At 36.1% G+C, this 20,274-nt stretch overlaps 3 protein-coding genes across 6 annotated transcripts; 2 read left to right on the top strand and 1 right to left on the bottom strand.

Moving 5' to 3' along the window:
- Positions 1–320: 320 nt before the first annotated feature.
- Positions 321–5,607, top strand: LOC124301595 (serine/arginine-rich splicing factor 7-like). Of its 3 annotated transcripts, none has more exons than XM_046756855.1 (4): positions 321–513; positions 1,349–1,731; positions 4,391–4,573; positions 5,281–5,607. In XM_046756855.1, exons 1-4 carry the CDS (start codon positions 505–507, stop codon positions 5,324–5,326), a joined length of 621 nt encoding a protein of 206 aa, XP_046612811.1. In that variant the 5' UTR covers positions 321–504; the 3' UTR covers positions 5,327–5,607. The 3 variants fall into 3 exon arrangements, with proteins under 3 accessions (XP_046612811.1, XP_046612809.1, XP_046612812.1); XM_046756853.1 differs by having other exon boundaries at positions 4,379–4,573; XM_046756856.1 differs by having other exon boundaries at positions 325–513; positions 4,379–4,580.
- Positions 5,608–8,016: 2,409 nt separating this feature from the next.
- LOC124300066 (ankyrin repeat, PH and SEC7 domain containing protein secG-like) lies at positions 8,017–11,744 on the top strand. Its single transcript, XM_046753713.1, has 2 exons — positions 8,017–9,476; positions 10,379–11,744. Exons 1-2 carry the CDS (start codon positions 8,386–8,388, stop codon positions 11,283–11,285), a joined length of 1,998 nt encoding a protein of 665 aa, XP_046609669.1. The 5' UTR covers positions 8,017–8,385; the 3' UTR covers positions 11,286–11,744.
- Positions 11,745–14,980: 3,236 nt separating this feature from the next.
- On the bottom strand, positions 14,981–19,524 carry LOC124300070 (fibroblast growth factor receptor substrate 3). 2 transcript variants are annotated; one of them, XM_046753721.1, is made up of 4 exons: positions 19,485–19,524; positions 18,117–18,436; positions 17,618–18,006; positions 14,981–17,477 (listed from the first exon to the last, which is right to left on the bottom strand). In XM_046753721.1, exons 2-4 carry the CDS (start codon positions 18,423–18,425, stop codon positions 16,733–16,735), a joined length of 1,443 nt encoding a protein of 480 aa, XP_046609677.1. In that variant the 5' UTR covers positions 18,426–18,436; positions 19,485–19,524; the 3' UTR covers positions 14,981–16,732. The 2 variants fall into 2 exon arrangements, with proteins under 2 accessions (XP_046609677.1, XP_046609676.1); XM_046753720.1 differs by having other exon boundaries at positions 19,337–19,513.
- Between the last annotated feature and the right edge of the window lie 750 nt (positions 19,525–20,274).

Raw genomic sequence — 20,274 nt, 5'->3', positions numbered from 1 at the left:
ATACTTGACAGATTTCGAAGTTCTTCGAAATGAACGATAAACCTTGGTTTGAAAATGGTTTAAATTTGAAAAACGTAGATTATAATACATAAATACTACAACGATTAATGCGTGTCAAGTATTCATTCATTTGCTGTTTAAATCTTGTAGTTTAAATTGTTTTTTTAACATCCCGTGACAGCACTTGGCACTCCCCGATAAATTCTTCATGCAGATTTCGTAAATTGTATTTTTCGCGCGTATAGGAAATCGGGTGATGGCGTCGTCAGCCACTTTCCACGTCGGCGAACTTCGGCTCGTCTAGTCCATAGTCTAGTCACGGAGGGCACGGAGGTGTAATTGGTGGGCTTGTGCGACAGCCATGTTGTTTTCTCGAGAAAAGATCGATAGTGGCAAAGGGTGACGACGCCGTGCGGCTGAAACAGAGCCGGCTTTTTCTTGCGGTAAATTAATTAATTCTGCCAAGATATTCTGCACGTATGAGGGCGATAACGTGATTCAATAATGAACAAGGTAGGTGAATCTTAATATCTTTTTAACGGGGTGAAATTTTTACTTTAGTGTATTGCGTTACACAGGCAGTTGGACGGTGTGGATTTGGGTGGTTGCAAAGATGGCGTCAAAGAATACAGATACAGCAAATTGTGCAAACTTTTTTCCTATGGCGATTAAACATAATTATGAACTCCAGAAGAACAATGTATAGTAATAATTTCAGTAGGCTTGTATAATTGCACGCAATTCCAACGACATTTTTTTGCTCAGAATATGAATTTTATGACGATGAATCAGTTTCTCAAAGCGACGCCAAAAGTTCTTTACAATGCCCAAATTATTCTCAATCATGCAGCGTCCAGTTAGCGCCCTCTCATAATTCATTGTATTTTGTCGATAACACGTTACGCGCTAAATATTCGCAAATTATTTACGAGCCACGTATTCACGTGAAATTTATAAACCATTTTCAACTAATGAAATGACTGGCTAATTTATGACTGATTTACATAAATTGAAGAGGCTTTAACCACTTTGATCAAGACGGTGTCGAAATAAGAAAATTAAGTCCTGTTGAATAAAGTTGATAATATTAGACTGGCGTTAAGACTTTATGGGACTCTGAGCATTTGTTAGCAAGTGAATACCAATAAAAAGTCATAACATAGTTAAAGACTACAGCCATTAATTAATTAACTTAATCGATTTTTCTTACCCTGACACTTTTACCCTTCATCAGAGACACTTTTGGTCTTTAAAAATCTCGCGGATTACTAATAAACCAACTTTTTATACTGACTCTGACCAACTTGAAGGATTCTGTATGCTAAAAATATAACTATTTTTCCAACAGATGTCACGCTACCCATCCGACTGTAAGATCTATGTAGGTGATCTTGGAAGTAATGCCACAAAGCAGGAATTAGAAGATGCCTTCTCGTATTATGGTCCTTTGAGAAACGTATGGGTTGCACGAAACCCTCCTGGTTTTGCGTTTGTTGAATTTGAAGATGCGCGTGATGCTGAAGATGCAGTCAGAGGGTTAGACGGTCGCACTATTTGTGGCCGAAGAGCAAGGGTTGAACCTTCGAATGGGAAAAGACTGAGAGATCGGGGTGGTCCGTCAAGACGTGGCGGCGGACGTCCTTTCCATCCAGAGGATCGATGCTACGAGTGTGGAGAAAGAGGACATTATGCAAGAGATTGCCCACGGCATCGCGGATCTCGTAGGCGCAGGTTCGTTATCTTGCTTATTAATAATTTGGAGTCATACGTCATAAAAAATTTTTCAGAGGAAGTCATCAAAAAATATTACCCAATATATTTAGCATTCATTTGAGACTCTGTGCACTTCTCCCTACTCTTGATACAATGCTGTCTAATAAGTATTAATGTCGCCTATGGTTAGTTTCAAGTAGTCAGGTGTATCCGAAATTGACTCACCAAAACATTAATATTTTTCTAAATGCATTTGCTGCTATTTATGTGATAAATTATTTCTGAGTGCAAGAAAATATTGAATTGATTTTTGGAATTTTTTTTTTTTTTTGTGTTACATAAAGTACAGTTCTAATGGCAGTCTTGAAGACACTGTACATGAGAAATAGTTCGAGATATTCTATAGAATGATAGACATGTTCCTTGATAAAGTATCATATTGTGAACATATGTATTTTCATTTATTCTCTGAAGGTGGGCAAGGTTGGTTTGATGGTTGTGGCAAAATGTGTGGCGAGTCATTGCTCGCAGGGTTCAAATCTATCTGAAGATATAAAAAGCCATTCATTTTTTTGTTGCTTGTCCTGGGGTCTGAGTGGTTTAAATTCGATGTACGTTAGCTGTAAAACTGAGCAATCCGTAAATTGTTTTTGGTAAACGAAATTTGGAAGTGAGCATATGCCATGAAAGAAATCTCTTTCTATAAATAGAAAGAAAATTTTTATTTTTCATTTGGTACAATGCTCATGGATCTCGGTATCCTGATCGGCAATTTGTAAATTTAGACCCTTCATTGTAAACTGATTAAAATTGAGGTAAAAACAGGTTGGACCCTACCAGGCAGTAATCTCTATCAGATGTAAGTCAATGGTGAAGCATAGAAAAGTGATAATGTCTTGAATAGCTGATTGATGTGAAAAAAGATTAAAGAGTCAAATAAGTAAGAGTGATTGCTAGGAAATAAATTGGTAAACTGGCAGAGGACGAAGCCGATGTAATCCTGCCCGTTATTTATAGGAGATGCGGCTGAACACAGACACACGCTTGAGAAATGTGTATCTACTGAGATTCTCGCGTGATTCGACTTGGGTTCACTTTGTGACACACACACTGCGTAGAGTTACAGCGTAGAGCACCCACCTACTTTGGGTTACCTTCTGCACTCTACGAGAAAGCGAGAGAAAGACAGAGAGAAAGAGACAAACATGGCTGACGGAGTGGCTAGTTCTGCGCACTTCGGTACTTCACTGACCACTGACATCACCCTAGACAAAGAGTTTGCTCACCTCGGCACGTCTGGTAGATCCAGCCTTCTTCTATCTGCTCGCAGTTCGCGCCTAGTCGTCGTAGTACCGTACCCTTCACTGAGAGACAGTCTTTGTCCAGCCATCTCGTCTAGCCACTCTCCGTCCGTACATCTGTCCATCTGACCCTCGCGCGATTTCGTCTACATATGTGTTCGCCCACTCTCCCATTCTCCTGGCCATTGCCTTCACGCGTTCTTCAGCCGTCTACTATAGGCTGTCACAAATTATGGTATATAAATAAAATAGTAATCAGATATTTCGACAAAAACAAAAGGCAATGTTATGTATACGACGAATGTATTGCAATATGTATCATTAACGAAAAAAGACTAACCAATTGATCTCGGGACTATTACTTAAGACTATGGGATGCATTTTTTTTTTTTTTTTTTTTTTTTTTTTTTTTTACACGACATGTATGTTCTTACGAAGATGAAACCAAATGTCAGTCGTTGGACAGTAAGATGGATCGGAACAAGATAGATAATATCCTTCTGGTTTGATATCAAAATTTTCAACCTCATTATGTTGTCACTGACTTGGCCATAATTTTTTCACTGATCAGTTGCTAAAACTTTACTATTTGTAAGTAACGTTTCTTTTATGTCTATATGTTGGTTAATCTTTTTGAATGTATGTTACATCAATACAACAGTTTCATTGAAATGCTGATTTTCATGATACAGAAGAAAATGATACAATAAATTAGGAAAGGAATGTTTCATCAATTAATAATCCGTAACATTGCATGTTGATGTAATATAGCTGTAGACTATCACATACAGTCAAATCGAAATTCATATCATACTCTCTGATGACTAACTAACAAACTAAAAAATACTTGTTGGGCATTCATCAAGCTATATGGAGCAAGAAAACGGAGCCATAAAAAAACGAAGGAAAATTATTAGAAACCTCAATTTGCTGCAGCTTAAATTTATCACAATTGACTGGTTTTATTAGTTGCTACAGTCGTAAAAGAAACCATATTCGTATTATGTATATTGAGAGCCAAGAACTACATACCTGTAGCTCTTAGCTCTCACATGTGAATTATACGATTCGTTTGATGCGATTAGCACAGTTTCAAATGAGTTGGTAGGTAAGTAAGCAGCCTACCTACAAATGAGCCATTGCATTTTCTCTGATTAATTATTATCTGGTTAGGGAATCGAATGGTTTGATGTCAATAGGTAAAAACATAACGATGAGGGACTGGTATTTGTGCTCAAAGCATGCATCTAAATTGGTAACAGTTGAACAAAAAACTTCAAAGTTGCAATAGTAAATTACGTATACATACACATATAATAGGCACAGATCGAACGATCCATATTTTAATGTGAAGTTCATTATAGGTCTCACTCTAGGTCACGATCACGCTCACGATCTCGCAGCAAACACTCCAGGTCTCGTTCAGCTTCACGAAGCCGTTCTCGCAGTCGAGGTGGTGGTCGAGATAGGGACAGGTCTCGCAGTAAGGCCAGATCTGTATCTAAAGATCGTAGTCCACGCAGAACCAAATCCAGGTCAGCTTCGAGGTCCCGCAGCAGGTAAACGGTAAACATCGGCATTTGGTATTTATTCAAGTACATACATGATTACCAATAAAGAAATACATAGGAGTCTTCTGTTTTTGAAAAACTCCAGCGATTATATATAATGAATCTTATAATACGGGAGAGGACAGTAGGTGTATTTTCCTCATGAAATTTCAGGAACAAAGTATTTCAATGTGTTATCCATTAAAAATATTAACATACAGACTCTGGCACGTTTTTTACTAAGATAAAGTAAAAAACAAAGTGTGTTGAAGTATATTTGTAACCTTCCGTTTAAACATTTAGTCATTTTAACACGGAAATTTTCCTTTACCCACGATAACTTGTTGAATGATCGTCGACTTCAAATATTGCTTTTGCATTACTTATTTTTGAACGAAAAATGACCATACTAGATTAAAATATAACTCGTTAGTTTCGAAAAGTGTTTATACATCTGTTCAGAAAACTAGCAAGGTTATCGAACTATATTGTTGGAAAATTGCTTACGGTTTATTTGCCTTAGTGTTCAATGTACGTAATTCTAAGGAAGTGTGCACACAAAGGGTTAAAACATGAATCGTACACGAGCTAGAAATTCAATGAATTACAGTGTACATCAGGCTAGAATTTAAAAAGGATTCACCTTCATATTTTGAAGAAATAATTGCTTGAAATAAATGGATGTTTTTTTTTTTTTGCTCACCTTGACAATGTAGGAGCCGTGCAATTGGAGATCGTAATGGGAATGCCAAGGAAGATTAGAATTTAAGTTGTATTCAATTAGGGTAGACATTGATTACTGCTTCAAACAATGCCCCATTATTCTGACACTCTTTCTTATTGTTAACAAAAGAAAAGTATGTATAAACGTATAAGCTGATTCAAAATTTGTATGGATATTTTCTCTTCGTATTATAATGGTACACGATAAATAATAACAGTAGTAATAATAATAATAACCTAAGGTTTGACGTTTGAGTGAAAGTGTGAACATATTCGTAACAATACGTGTTGACTATCAATAAAAAAAGCTTATACCATAATATCGACTGTCTCATTTATTAAAAATCTGTCCTCGTCAATTGCTTTAGTTCTTCATAATTTTAGAAGGCGAAAAATTTTTAAACTATACATAGCTAATACCGTATAAATAGTTGAAACGTCATTGCGAGGTCAAGTCAAGTCAAGTCGAAATTTGAAGGAAAAAAAATTGCAAATTTCTGACAAATATCAGCGCGGAACCATTAGAAACACATGTATCATACTTAGATCCGGTACGTGAATTCAAATGGCAATCAATTCTTAGATTATCAGCTTCCATGGTATCGTTATATTGATCATTCAAAGTGAAATATATAACAACAATCATTACCATAAAATATTTATCAATCGACTACATCATGACTTGGAGAGTCAAGTTTATAAAAATCCGTTCGACGTACGGGTTTTGTCATTCTTCGGTAGCTTATTGATAAATTTGTACTCTTCCCGACGACGCTTATTGTCATACGGATAGAGGCAATCAACTCTAATCTAACGAATGATGTGCCGTGCAATCGAACGCTTGAAAATATACTTTATTCAATGGCCACGCATAAAGGGACCTTCTATCCTGCCATTCTTATGCCCTTGGCACTAGAAGCGACGACAAGCAAGTCGGACAAACCGTCATCCATAAGATTTAAGCAGGGCAAAAAAAAGTTAATGTAACGCAAGGGGAGAAGAAGCTGTTTCACGCACATGTTCACATGTGGTTTAGCTTTGGAAAAAGATTTCTCTTATTCAAGTACGCGTGGTTCACATTGGATCTGTTGCTATACACTTGGCTACGGTGGTCGAGAGATCAGACCGTTAGTTTTAAAGAAGCCGTTGCATTCTTCTTCATTACAAAACGCGAAATGCTTACGGAATGAATATTCAAGCAAACGCATCATGAAAATACACGCTCACATAAAACGGTCAAGTGTCATTTAATCATCTTTCATGCACATCCGGTACTTTGGGACTTCTTTCGAGGTAGAATTATACAAGATGTACCGTTTTGCTGCATATACGAATGCGTTATAAGTCTTTTTTTTCTAATGTAAACATTAGAAGCTATGTACTTTCTAATCTCTCTAAGCACTTCCTGTTCAAATTTCGTATTTGTTGTACATATATGTACAGATATCGTTTATTATCGGACTTCTTCAGTGTTTTACAGACATCGTGTATACTGTTATTAGCTTTGTTTGGTAAAGATAAGACCCTAAGTTCCACGGTACAAATGGTAGTCTATACGCAATTTTTCTGTAATCGATGTACCGACTAGAACTAGAAACAGGAATATTAGAAGATCTCAGAAAAAGATAGACGAACTACGTATTCGAACTGTATTAGCAAATAGAGGCAGGTATATTCCCCACCTTTAAAAAAATGCCGAGGAAGGGACGGATTATGTTCCGACTGGCCGCCCAGCGGGTGGAAGGTTCATTTTTAGAAGTAAAAACACTGTAACCTCAGAATCAGAATTTCGATGTATACACGGCTAGTCGGATAAGATAATGTAAGACAATGAATTGGAGCGTGAGGATTTGGGTATATGTCGGTCGTTTTAATTTTCATTCTTTTCCAAAATCATTAAAATTATATCTATAACACATTTATATTTGAATATTCGTATTGTACGTTTGAAATATTACGCGACACCTAAGCTCTTCATGGTACACATTTAATATCTAACATCGTCGAAGTATTGACCTTTGAAGTATGTGCAGCGAAAACTATTTATAATCTCCGAAAATACACAAAATATGCAGAAAAAAAGCGCAAGAAAAGGAAAAGATACACCAAGTGCTACAAACGTATTTTATCAACGGTACTCAATATAACGTACAAGCATAATATCTATCCGACGTCATACGATCGTTAGTAACGCTCGAACATTTTGTACCAAGTGTTGTATTATTACGGTTAATTGTTTGAACCAGCATTTTTATTAGAGACACGAGAAGGCAGGCGTATGCACTGCAAAGAAAAGAATACAGCTCGGCAGCGTACTGTAATATCTGCTTAAGTAACTTATAATAATCGTTTGTCGACATATCGTATTACAACATGCACATTAATTTCCGTGTGTCAAGACGCGAATACGTTGTTTAATTAGCGCAAAGCAAAATATTCACTTGTAAGTTTACCACGAAGTGGCTTCGAGCGGCGAATAACACTTGTGCAAATACAGACAGCGGAGTCCTACAGATAATATGTTCCATGCAACAATACGGTAACTGAAAACTTACTTTGTTTTTAATCAAAGTATTGGTATAAGTTTCATCGTTTTCAGATCATTAACAAAACTAAAACGTCAACCGAAATCGATCGATGATCGGAAGATACGGGGGAACCATCTAAAATTTCCTTATTTCATAAAATTTCTTTGCATTCCTCAATGCTGACGCCTATGCTCGGGTGAGTTTCGTCGTGTTCTGTCGAGGAGGGGAGGTTGCAGCGTGCATCGCGTGGACGCGTTTTAGTTTAGTCTCTTTTAGTCGTCTCCGTCGTCTTCCTACGCTTACCGCGAATCGTGTTCTTGCGACCGAGTATCAGACATTCGAGAATTGACCGCCGTACAGGTGAATGAAGTAGTCGGACGGTGAATTGCGGGCGGAAAAGTTCGAATGCGTGAATTAAGGATTCAGAATTAACAAACTACGATTATAAAACGCTCATTGTTGTATTATTATTATTAATAATAATAACAATAATAATAATAATAACAACAACAACAACAATAGCTGACTCAAATTATTTTTGAAGTAATAAAAATCTACGGGATTTGGAAGATGACCGCCGCGTACGATGACGATACGATTTCTCCGTGCCGGCAAGAAGACGTTAAGAATTGCGATGTGCCGGTGGATTTCGCTTCGCAAAAAATTGTAACGACAACTTTGGATGAATCCGTAAATAATTCGAGATTCGAAAACGGAGCTGCAGATGAAAGTTCTGAAAACGCAAGTCGAAATTCTGAGGAATTACCATTCCCCGAGGCTTGTGCAGGATATAAAACTGTAAATTCTTCGATAACAGGTCGATGTGTCGATGTAGGAAATGTAGTAGTAAATAAAGGCGAAGGGAATTGCACAAGCTCCGAACATGGGAACTTATCGGAAACTTGTTTGATACTTCGTAAGCAAAAAAATGTGGAGAAGACGGTTTCGGACATGGAAGAAAATCTTTCGACCATTAATGTACAGAAATCTAATGCTTCGAAAATACCGGATACAAAAATCGAGGATAAACCTTGTAAAGATAGTTTCAACTTTGAAAAGTTATCCACGGAATTGATAGATGCCGTTTCTTTCGATCCAACATCACCGTCTACCTCGGAAGGCAATGTCCGCGAAGAGAAAGATCTGAGCTGTAATCTTACAGACGAGAATAAAAGCGAAAAGCTCGCGATCTTCCAAGAATTACTTATCGACAGTAACGCATTGTCTGTCAATTGTAATAACTCTCAAGAAAACGGAGTTAAAAGTATCCCATTGCACGAATATGCCTCTGAATCGTCGGATAAGTGCGTTACAGAAAATGGGATTCAGGTGTCGAAGTCCAGTGATCAGATCAAAACGTATCAAAACGTTTATCGATCAAAAAGAAATTCTTTTTTCCCCGAAACAAGGGGCTCTGATTTACTCGAGGAAAGATGCGAAAGAGGCGGGGTCGCCGAATTTTTGAACAAAGCAAACTTTGATGATTACGACCCGGGATGCGCGATGAGTTTTCACGAGGCAATTCGTACTGGAGATGCGAAGAGCGTCGAGTTGCTCATAGCACGCGGCGTTGTTCAAAATATTGACGAACCGGATTGGAACGTTTCGGGGGATCCGCCGCTACTTGTGGCGGCAACAAATCACAACCTCCCGGTTCTGAGGTAAAAAAAAACAGTAACAAATAAAATATAAGAGTAGGCATGCGGTATGCGGCATCCTGGACTAACAAAAAGTACCACCCCGATTTCAGACATTGCATTAAATATACATGATACATATGTAGGTATATGCAGTACATATAATATTAGGTCTCTTCTTCCGTGTTGCTTAATGAATTTGTTCGCATGCATTAATATAAACGGAATTATTTTTTCGCTTACGCAGTGCATTATTATTATTATTATTGTACGAATTTAATACCGGCGTGCCACGCATAATATTCAAACATCCGCAACGATTGAATTTACTCACCGAATATACCTATAAGTACCTACTTCGATACGAAACGAAAAAATCCTGTGTGCGTATATACTTAACAATCGTAGGATTAATTTTTTTTTTTTAACAACTTTGAACAATCAAGTCAATTTACAAACGCTTTGTACGTTATATTCCGTTGTCATCGTAACTTTCACTTTCAGTAAAGTTCCTGAAATTCGTTTAATTTTACTCGACGGAAATTTGCCTATTTTTAAACAAGATGTTCAATATTGATTCACAAAATGACATACTAAAATGAAAATAACGCAATACATCCTCCTTTCAAGTTCATTATAATCATAATGCGAATAAAGTTGAACTTCTAATAACGCTAGTGGAAGAATGACTGTCGCAACAGTTGTGCAATTTGTTTCGTCTGCTAGAATTTTTTCTAAATTCTCATTAGGTCTCAAGCTTCTAACATTTTTGTTTGAAACTGCTCCCTTCTACCATTTTCAGTTTTGAACTGATTACCTACTGGCTCAAATGTTTTTTTTCTTTTAAAAGATTTTTTGAGCAGATGACCTTTTAGCTGATAATTCAAGATTGAAATTTTTTTCTAATGCATTTAACGTGAATACAGGGTCTTACTTGCAAATGGCTGTGATCCTGGGGTCCGTTCTCCACGTGGTGAGACTGCACTTCATCGTGCGATAATAAATGGCAGCCCGTCAAGCGTATTTGAGATAGTAGAAGAGCTGCTAAAATATGGATGTCCATCGACGGTGAAAGAAGCTGGTGGAGGGTTGACGGCGTTACATATTTTGACACGGCAGCTAGCGAATGCACAAAGTTCAAAGAGTCTTCATCACAATTTTGACATAGCTTTAAAAACGCTGGAACTCCTTGCAAAGGTTGGTCCAGTTGATGCCAAAGATCATCAAGGACGCAGTGCTCTGCATCTGTTGGCGTCATCTTCAACATTTGGCAACAGTCATAAAATAGAAATTGAACCCATGATAAGAACACTTTTGGAAGCTGGAGCGGATCCGGCTCAAAAAAATGACCGTGGCGAAACTCCTCTGCACGAAGCTCTAGAGTGTGGCGCACTCAATACAGCTTTCCTTCTGATCCCTCACACACCCACCGGTATAACGTCCAGATATGGTGAAACGCCTCTGCACATTGCAGCGAGAAAAAACCAGTCCGAAGTTGTTGATAGTCTCCTTAAACTTGGGGAGGATCCAAGCTTGCAGGATGCAGGAGGTAATACACCGCTGCATTTAGCTTCTGCAAGAGGCTTCCATCAGACTGTTTCACTTTTGGTTACTTCGCCTTTGGCACAGTTGGAGAAAACTAATGATGACGGATTAACACCGTTGCAAGTTGCCGCTGAAAGCGGTTTTGTAAATGCAGTAAAACTTTTGTTGAAAGCTGGTGCCGATCCTAGTCAAACTGCTAATTACTGTGTCACTACTTTACATCGTCATCCTGATATCTCTGTATTAATTAATCACGAGTTAACAAGACGCCGACAGCTCGCTGCTTGAATGATTTCACAGTAACAAACGATTTTTATATACAATGATGTTATTGTATTATTTTTATAATTGTCTCATTTCTTCGAAAATTCATCGAATTATTGTGATATTATTTACATATTGGGAATTAATTGTCAAACAGCTGTTGGTCAATTCTTCACAAATTGGCCTTGCGGCTCATTTTGATCTGATTCACTTTGTCAGCCATCAGCACCAAAAGATGTCAGGTAATGATGTATTCGTAATAAAAAAAATATCTATAGCTAATATTCTATCAATGCAGTGAGTGATTAACACTCATTACCATTTTTACTGTACAGTCACATCTATGTGTTCTAGTTTTATGTAATAAAACTGTTATCCTGTGGATTGCTTACAATGCCGTAGCGATTAATACAACTTATATCGAATGTAGACGAATTTGTTGATATTTTTAATAAATATTCTTTCTTCAACAAAATTTATGTACCATTGTTTTAGATCGATCCTTTCCTCTTGAAAACGTTCCACTTTTTACCACTGTGAGTGCTCTGTTTGCCAAAAATAACATCACAGAAGTAAACTTTCTGAAGGTTGTTTAAATTATCACCGGCACAATTTTAGATGTTGGATCCAATCTTCTGATTCACAAATTCATTATTTTCACAACTGATTGGCTAGAGCAGCTTGCAATGATTTTTCTTCTTCACCATCTAGCAGCTGTGATGTTACGAAATCATACATAAACTGTCGGGTGATGGATAGTATCCTGTTAATCAGTGTTGAAATTTTCTGACAGGAATGAGGTAATTTTCAAAGTATTGTTGTTAATAATAAAAACATGATCTTGTACAACATTTTCGTATATTCCATATGTTATGATTTCAAAATGAAGCACAAATCAATTGAATGAAATGTGCTTCTTTGATTGTTTATGTACAATTATTTATAAAATAATTCTATAAGCTACAGTTTATTAAAATATGCATTGATGTTGGATATATCCTGATGATGGATTTATAAAAATAAACAATATAGCACTTGTCATTGGGGAAAAGTATTCGATGTGTCAACGAGGCAATAGAACACCTGTAACCTATTCATCTGGACACCAATTCTTGGTAAGTATTAGTATGAAAAAGATCGATACACTATCAACTGTGATTTTCTTCACTATTCATTTTAATAAATTTGTATATTAATTCTTGTAACAGATAAAAATCTGGTATCAGATGTTACGTCGTCGGTATTCCAAAAGTAATGGTGGGGTTACATCTTACTTATCTACTTTTCTCCGACTCTATAGCCTGAGGTCGCTATTTTTTATTTCTACAAATCCATGAATCGCATACTGTTTTTTATGGTATGTGCTATGCGAATTAGGCCACATCTCAACTACCATTATCAAATTAATTTCAGTGCAGAAATTTCTTCCCTTTTGACAAGCACTGCCTGTAAGCACTGATTTCAACTGTTTGTTCAATTAAGGTGCTCAACAAAGACATATGGTGCATTGCAATTTGATCTGATGACTCGCAATATGCACTGCACCGTTTTTGGGATAATGGTGACTAGCTTTACTCAGAAAATATAACTGTTAGAAATCACTGCATTCTTTCATGTGTTGTACTCTAAATAGTTGCCATTTATATATCGGTGATTCGCGAATTAAAAAAAAAAAAAAATGTAAAATGCATTGTACAACTTGAAACGCTACTAAAATTTCTTTTTTATTTTTTGTTTCATTTATAGGAACTCAGTTTCAAAGGTGGAATGTGCAATTTTATTCAAGATTATAACGAAGCCTTGTGAGAGTTTAAATTAGGTGTTTGAATCCGAGCAAGAAAAAAGTTTTCGTTGAGGGGTTGCAAAAAATGTAGCAGCCGCTGAGTAGCAAGTTGCAGTTGTAACAGATGTAAACCTGTTTTAATAAGTTTTTGGCAGTTGAGAGTTGCCCTTCACTTCGACTGTGTAATATAGATCTAATACCTAATTTTGTGTACATATAATATATTTATTATCTCAATAAAAAATCAGTTCGATGTACATGCCTATAGCAAACATGGTTGTGTCATTGTAGCTGAAAAAATGGAGCAATGCTTCTTTATTGTTTGGTACTTGCGTTTTTTTTTCAAGTTTTTTTTTTTAGTTTTTCGATTTTGTTTTTTTTCCAACTTAACGAGGTGTTTTATCTATTCTTAATTTTTACAGCTAATTTGACATTTTATTTATGCTAATTTAGAATGTACAATTACAAAATAAATATCATTTTTGGGCACGACCCGTTGTCGAAATAAGAGAGATGAAATTTAGAAGTACTACTGTATTTACAAAATTCGTCTCTAAATACATTGCTTTATCGGTGATAAAAAATATTTCATTCATTTGCTCACGTAAAATTTCTGTTAAATAGGTTTTGGATAAAATCAGTTCGATGTTTATTCTGTTTAGCTTTGATGAAAAGTTATAGCTAGATATTCAAATCAATTGGATTTGCACATTCAAGCTACAACTTTACCCCGTATACATCTCAATGCTCCATTTCTTGTCACAATATTTCCTTAGATTATAACAGTACGCTTTTTTAATCTCATACTTATGCATAATGATAATAATAGCAATGATAATAATAAAAAGTAACATTTTACAAAAGGTAAATCATGCAGTGAGCTGAATCAACAGAATCGATAAATTCTTTGGCTGGTCAAAACTTTGGATACCTAGAATCTAATGCTTAGTCTACATATATGTATGACAATTTCCATCTTGGTTAACATCTAAATGTAATTTCGCACGGCTTATGAAAATAATAAATAACATAATATAGGCCATAAGCAATCTATTGTCTATGTCTGACAAGGAGATCCCTACTATCGATGACATATGCAGTATGCTTTGAATTTCCCATACTATAGTAACCAAAATTCCATTTTACCATGATTTCAGAAGCTAATATATTAATATACCATAGAGCTCGCAAGATTTCAGACATTCAAAACAATTATAATTGCTGCCACTTTAAAAAGGTAAATAAAATAAAATACCTAAGAAAAGTTATAAAATTCACTCTAATTATAGTTTAGTAAATCACAGTATGTATTTCAAGTATCAGAAATTCATTTTCATCCCAATATTTCATCAAACTTTTGTCATGCTACTTGATCAAATATTTGTGGAATATAGAACTGTCACTAAATTGTCTTCAAATTTTACAAAAATCCGTACTAATTGGGATGGAATTATTGTATTTGTGGAAGCAATTATTTCATCACAACCAGATTGTATCTATGGATGTGAATTAACTCAAATCTCATAATTATTCTCTATGGTTGTCTAACATATTGTATATCAGAATGAAATACTTGATCTCTAAAAACCTTGTGCTTTTTTCCAATGTACAATTGTCTAGAGAATTATGATTACAAAATAGTTTTATACATCTTTCATTTAGGTCGATTAGAGAGCAAGTGCTCTATGGCGCTTTGGTAAGCATTCATATTGAGGACATAAAGGTAAAACCGAATTACAATATATTCAATTTCACTTCTTCATTTATATGGAGAATCTGCTCGATTATCTATGTTGATTAAAAAATAAGAAACAAATATACATATATATTCAGTTCATATGTTATTTGATGAATCTCTTTATTGTGCGTATGAAACACCAACAGCATGCTGTCAGGTATTTGATGAAACATTCGTAAATAAATGTTTAAAAATATATAATGTCCTCAAAGGAAGTACCAGAAATTTATTTGCTTATTAAAAAATCTGGTTATGCTAATTTCTTTGGCCTGTATTATACATACATTTAATATTCTTTTGGCATATACCTATACCTAATATACCACTGCTATTAATTGTCCGTTATATAATATTTTCTTAACACAAGACTCGTACGAAACAAGTTATAGAATTTATTTACAAATTGGCTTTTAACATAATATTTTTTACAATTATCTAAAAATCTATTCATTTTGGGAAAGCTACGCTAAGTATTCCTCAGAGACCAAGGACCATCCATAACGATATGCATGGCATTGGTCAGTGAAAATAGTACACTGTAACGAGCATGAAATGATTCGATTGTGATTTCATCTAAAATTTCAGCAATTGTTACATTACCAGTACCGCGCATATGTGTAACATATTAATATATGAATAAATTTGAACTTTGAAATTCCTGAAATATTCAGATTCCTTTTTCATGTCTGCTTCTATTAATTTGAGCAATACATTGCTGGCATGAATTGTTGAGATATTTCCGTGAGCAGTAAAGTAAAATTTTAGAAATGGCAGATTTCTGCAAAGTTTAGTTGATTCCAACAAAAAAAATTTACGTTGTAAATAACGTTTTGTCTACACTTAAATAACAGACATAAAAGCCATATGGTCCAAAAATAAGCTACTTACAATTTGGGCAGAATCAAGCTCCTTATCAATCAAACATATATTACATATTCGAACGAGTCTTGTGGTACTTATTTTACTATCAATTCATAGGCCTTACACCTATCACATTTACGTATTATATCACTGAGTCAACTGCCGTTAAACTGTACAAATACGAGTATGTGCATGTACACGATATAAGATCATTAATATGTAGAATTGAAATACATAAAATAGAATGCAAAACCTCATCGGCTGACATCAAAGGTATCAACTACAATGTCAACAGTAAATGTAGTACTGTACACAACTTGGCGTCACGCAAGTCGTACAGGCATTGAGCATTTTCTTTTCCTCGATCGAAAAGTCAGCCTCCAACTCTCTTTTAGAAATAAAAAATGAACTATGAAAACCGAAACAAAAAACATTTTTATACTTAAAAGAAAAAAAAACGAATGACACACTATTGATAAGTATTACATTTTCTGTTTCGTTGTTTAATTTTGAGGAGTATTTTTCGGCTGCACACAGTATCATTAGTAAATATATAGTATGAAAATATTTGCTGAAAATTTGTTTCTTTCTTTAAGAGGTCGTGGAAGGATCGAGGTAAGGCGTAACAAATCAGGTTACACTTCAAATGAAATTACAGGGTAGACTAACCTATAAATCTGTATCCATAGCTTCAGATTGAATTCTTGGTATTTCGATACATACTGTAACATTCCAAGTCTCCTAGTCTTTTTAATATCTTTGCTAAGAAGTGTGAATATATCTATATAAATGAGGACGATTAATCAAGTCATTAGTTTCAATACGTGTCGTTGTCTTATATCATGTTCACAACATAGTCATAGTTCGAAAATTGTATAGTTTTTTACAAACGTAGCCCATATTGATAAAAAGATAAGAATTTATTTAGATTCGTAATTATGCTACCTACAAAATTTCTTCTATGAGAAATTCTTGTTCAAAAGTGACAAGCTATACAAGCAGGCATATTGTACGAAGCCATGGGTCGTTTTTTAAAGAAACTTTCTTCAGAAATACCTGTAGCATAATAAAGGTACATAATAGTATGGGTCACTCGCTAATAGATGAGCTGTGTCTAGATGGAGCTGACAAGTCATTGATCGTTGAATTGTGTCGAGTTTTCCGAGAGCCCTCGTTGTCATTGACAAGATTTGGATTAACAGAATGAGAAAGAGCCGTAGTTTTATTAAAATCTATTGTCGCATACCCTTTCAACGGTTTATTTGGTGAGTCGGGTGGAATTGGAGTATTTGCAGGGTTCACATTACCTTCAGGGCTCACAGCTGTTGTGTTATGTTTTTGGTCAAGGTCCAGAACGGCATAATTCACCTCTCTGACTGGCCCAGCAGGAGGAGTGGTGGGAAGCAGAGGAGATTTCTCTGCAGTAGATATCCCTGAGAATCTTTTTCTCAATCCTTCTATATCACTAGATTCAAGATTTGCATAGCAGTGCCTAGGCTCATCCTCCCAGTCAGGTTGTACCTGTGGTAACGATGTGCGCATTGTAGTCGTTGCAGTATCATAATGTTCTTGCCCAGGACTGATATTCATGTAGGCATGCTGAGCACCATCAAGCTCGCTGGCTTCTTCTCGCAAAGGCGTTGAATCAGAAATACTGTGCGACGGAGAAAGTGGGCTGGCATCACTGCTCAGATCAACATTGATATAAGATGCCATTGGAAGAGGTGGTGGCCTACTTCGGCAACTGGGTTCTTGACTGATAGGTAGAGGTAGAGGCGTAGGTTCCAAAGCCATAAAACCACTACTAGATGTGGTACTACTCACTGTACAAGACCTGCAAATAAAATTGAGGAGTACTGATTAAAACTATGTGTTCGTAACTGAGTGAAATGTAACAACTTTCACTTAAAAGATTCAACGTAAATACAGAAGTTTTAAAACTGCTCTTAATTAATAATATCAACAGCAATATACCTCTGCATAGTTCTTCTAAGGCTTTTGTTATTATTGTGTTCTCGTTCGATTGTGGCTGATGTCAGCACTTCTTCATTGACATAGAGAGAGGACGGAGGGGGATGGGGAACTGGAGGTGGTGGTGGAAGCATGGGTGGCGGTGATGGCGATCCCATAGTACCCTGGGGTGACATGGGGCCACTACTGCTTCCAACGCTGCCTAATCTTCCAATTCCATTTTGTTGGCTGTGAGAAAATCTCGGACCTATTCGACTGTTGCTCCTTGCAGGAGTTGGGTCTAAATAACTGGGCTCCGAAGGCATCATTACTCGCATTGTTACCGTCGATCCTGGATGTGATGCAACTGGCAGTTCTCTCGATATCGTATCATCTCCGCTACTATTGCAAACCTGAGTGACAAGTGGAAGGTATGAGATTTCTGTGCATTTGTAATGTAAAATTTATGTGCATTGTTCTTTATTGGATGAATAAGCATCTGATAGAGTATATGGGCAATTACCTGAATGTTGGTTTGTACAAGGTTGAATAGTTGTTCAGCCCTACGGCACTTGAATGCGTAAATGCCGGGCCCAGTAGAACAGCGTCTTCCAGATTCAAAGCTGAATATTTCGGCGTCATAGCCATAGCGACGTAAACAGCGTAGAGGCCACTTGACTGGTTGCTTATCACGTTGATACAAAACTATATCTAAGTCTGTTATTTCTAGCTTACCAGGTGTTATCAAGTTGCCCGCATCATCAACGTTCATCACTTGAAATATATTTGGATGAAGATCGTTAATGTCCGCCCGACTGTTAACACACCCCATCCTTCTTTGATCTGAAAAAAAGAAACGAAAAGGTTTATATAATAATAAATGCAAACTCAGAAAAGTTCACAAGTCTTCTGTTTTCTGATACTATAAATATGCTTAATTATATTAGAAAGTATATGTCTATATGGTCATTCTTGTTAAATATCATAAGACAAATTTGATTAACCATGGGGTTTATATGAAATGAAAAATATGAAACAAAAATAAAATCGCACGTGTGTCAGCAATACATGTCTGTTATTTGAGCTATTAAAAAACTTATAAAAGAACATGTCCATCAACAAACGACAAGCTCTTCAAAGAAAGCAATCGATTCATAGACATTACTTTCTTATGACGAGTTAGTACCTGACAAGCGCAGTTTTATGAACAATATTATTTAGCTAGGTATACTTGATTTAGCACTTGTTGAAGTGAAAATTGTATTTTTAAATATACACAATATATATATATATGTGTGTGTGTGTGTGTGTGTAACAAATTTTTTGGTTGACGATGTTGTTCTGCAGTAATATATCATTATGGGGTTAAACACGAACCTAGTAATAAGTAGGATTATTACACAACCCGAGATTCATAATTAATTTACTATTAAATAATATTTGACTGTGTTTGAGAGTAAAGGACAGGCAAGAATGTTTACATATTCGGCAAAAAGATGGTTACGTGCTTGTTATTGTTGGGTGAAGAGGTCGAGGCTATTGACTCGATGATTGTTGAGAGTGTCTGTATGTGTTATCTTTGAGAATCTCAACAAAAATCAGTCAAAAGTGTTTAAGCCTGGATTATCATATCTGATGAAAAGCACTTTCAGAAACGATCAACAACTCGTATGAAACTCGAATCTATCCTAGCACTCAATCTGTATTACGCCGAGAGATGATGAGGACTTATTAATTACTCACCAAATGCAACATATCCAATGCATCAAAACAAATTAATAAGGGGGATTATTTATTATTTGTCAAATGACGCATTTTTACGAGTGGCGTTTGAGTGGTCATAAAAACTACTACCCCCTATGATCTGTCTGAAGTTAGCTATGCTTCTCACCCTTCTCACTATACTCGAGGTTGAAACCACAATGATACCAATAGTACTGAAACCCTTGTGGTCATTAATGGAACTATTCGGCGCGTTTTTCGTGTGTTCTTGATTGAAGTGGCGCACTCTAACACGAATAGGTTTTATGATTTGGTACCTTTGGTACTAATGGTCGAGGTGCATGGTCGGTAAACGCAGGTCGGACCAGAGTGTTGTCGTTGCCAAATGCCAACGGTCCGCGCCGCACACATGAAGACGGGAAAGAGGAAACCACGGAGGAAACTAGATTTCGTTAAGGAATTAACACGAAGTGTATGATTGTGCCGGCAACAACGAAATTTAATAACACTTAATCAATTCGATGGCTTCAATAGATGCTAGATATAGAAAACCCCGTAAAACCAAAGGCACACCATTATTTAAATTCCGATATTATGTTGGTGGTGTCGTGTCTGTTTTCACTCTCTTAACCGGAGTGATACTTACGTAAGTTTCAATTCGAAATAATATCATCAATAGTTGACAATAATTCACATGGCGTTAGACGTATATCGTATTACAAAATGTGCGTGAAAACCAAATAAAGTGAACTTGTCTGAAAATTGTGCTATAGATCAACACTGTGATATAAGTTTACTCTTCATAGATAAATTAAGTCTCTTCTAGATATAACTTGGTGAGCATGTGATAAAAATGGGTATTTCGACAAAATTGCAGATATATCGGTAGTGTGCTTGTCAAGTATGCATTGCTCAAGAGCCTGAGCTATTCAAAAATATCTGACATCTGACTACACATA

This window comes from Neodiprion virginianus, chromosome 3 (genome assembly GCF_021901495.1).
Source record: "Neodiprion virginianus isolate iyNeoVirg1 chromosome 3, iyNeoVirg1.1, whole genome shotgun sequence".
NCBI classification, from domain to species: Eukaryota; Metazoa; Arthropoda; class Insecta; order Hymenoptera; family Diprionidae; genus Neodiprion; species Neodiprion virginianus.
Note: the sequence above shows the minus strand (reverse complement) of the source record. Positions and strands in the feature narration are given on the sequence as shown.

Bases quoted from the DNA above. Each gene is read 5' to 3' on its own strand.
- LOC124301595 (XM_046756853.1), top strand. The intron at 1,732-4,378 runs GTTCGTTATCTT...AGTTCATTATAG, and splicing joins CGCGGATCTCGTAGGCGCAG to GTCTCACTCTAGGTCACGAT. The intron at 4,574-5,280 runs GTAAACGGTAAA...TTGACAATGTAG, and splicing joins GCTTCGAGGTCCCGCAGCAG to GAGCCGTGCAATTGGAGATC.
- LOC124300066 (XM_046753713.1), top strand. From the start codon at position 8,386: ATGACCGCCGCGTACGATGACGATACGATTTCTCCGTGCCGGCAAGAA. The intron at 9,477-10,378 runs GTAAAAAAAAAC...ACGTGAATACAG, and splicing joins CACAACCTCCCGGTTCTGAG to GGTCTTACTTGCAAATGGCT.
- LOC124300070 (XM_046753721.1), bottom strand. From the start codon at position 18,425: ATGGGGTGTGTTAACAGTCGGGCGGACATTAACGATCTTCATCCAAAT. The intron at 18,007-18,116 runs GTAATTGCCCAT...CTTGTCACTCAG, and splicing joins TTGTACAAACCAACATTCAG to GTTTGCAATAGTAGCGGAGA. The intron at 17,478-17,617 runs GTATATTGCTGT...TTTTATTTGCAG, and splicing joins CTTAGAAGAACTATGCAGAG to GTCTTGTACAGTGAGTAGTA.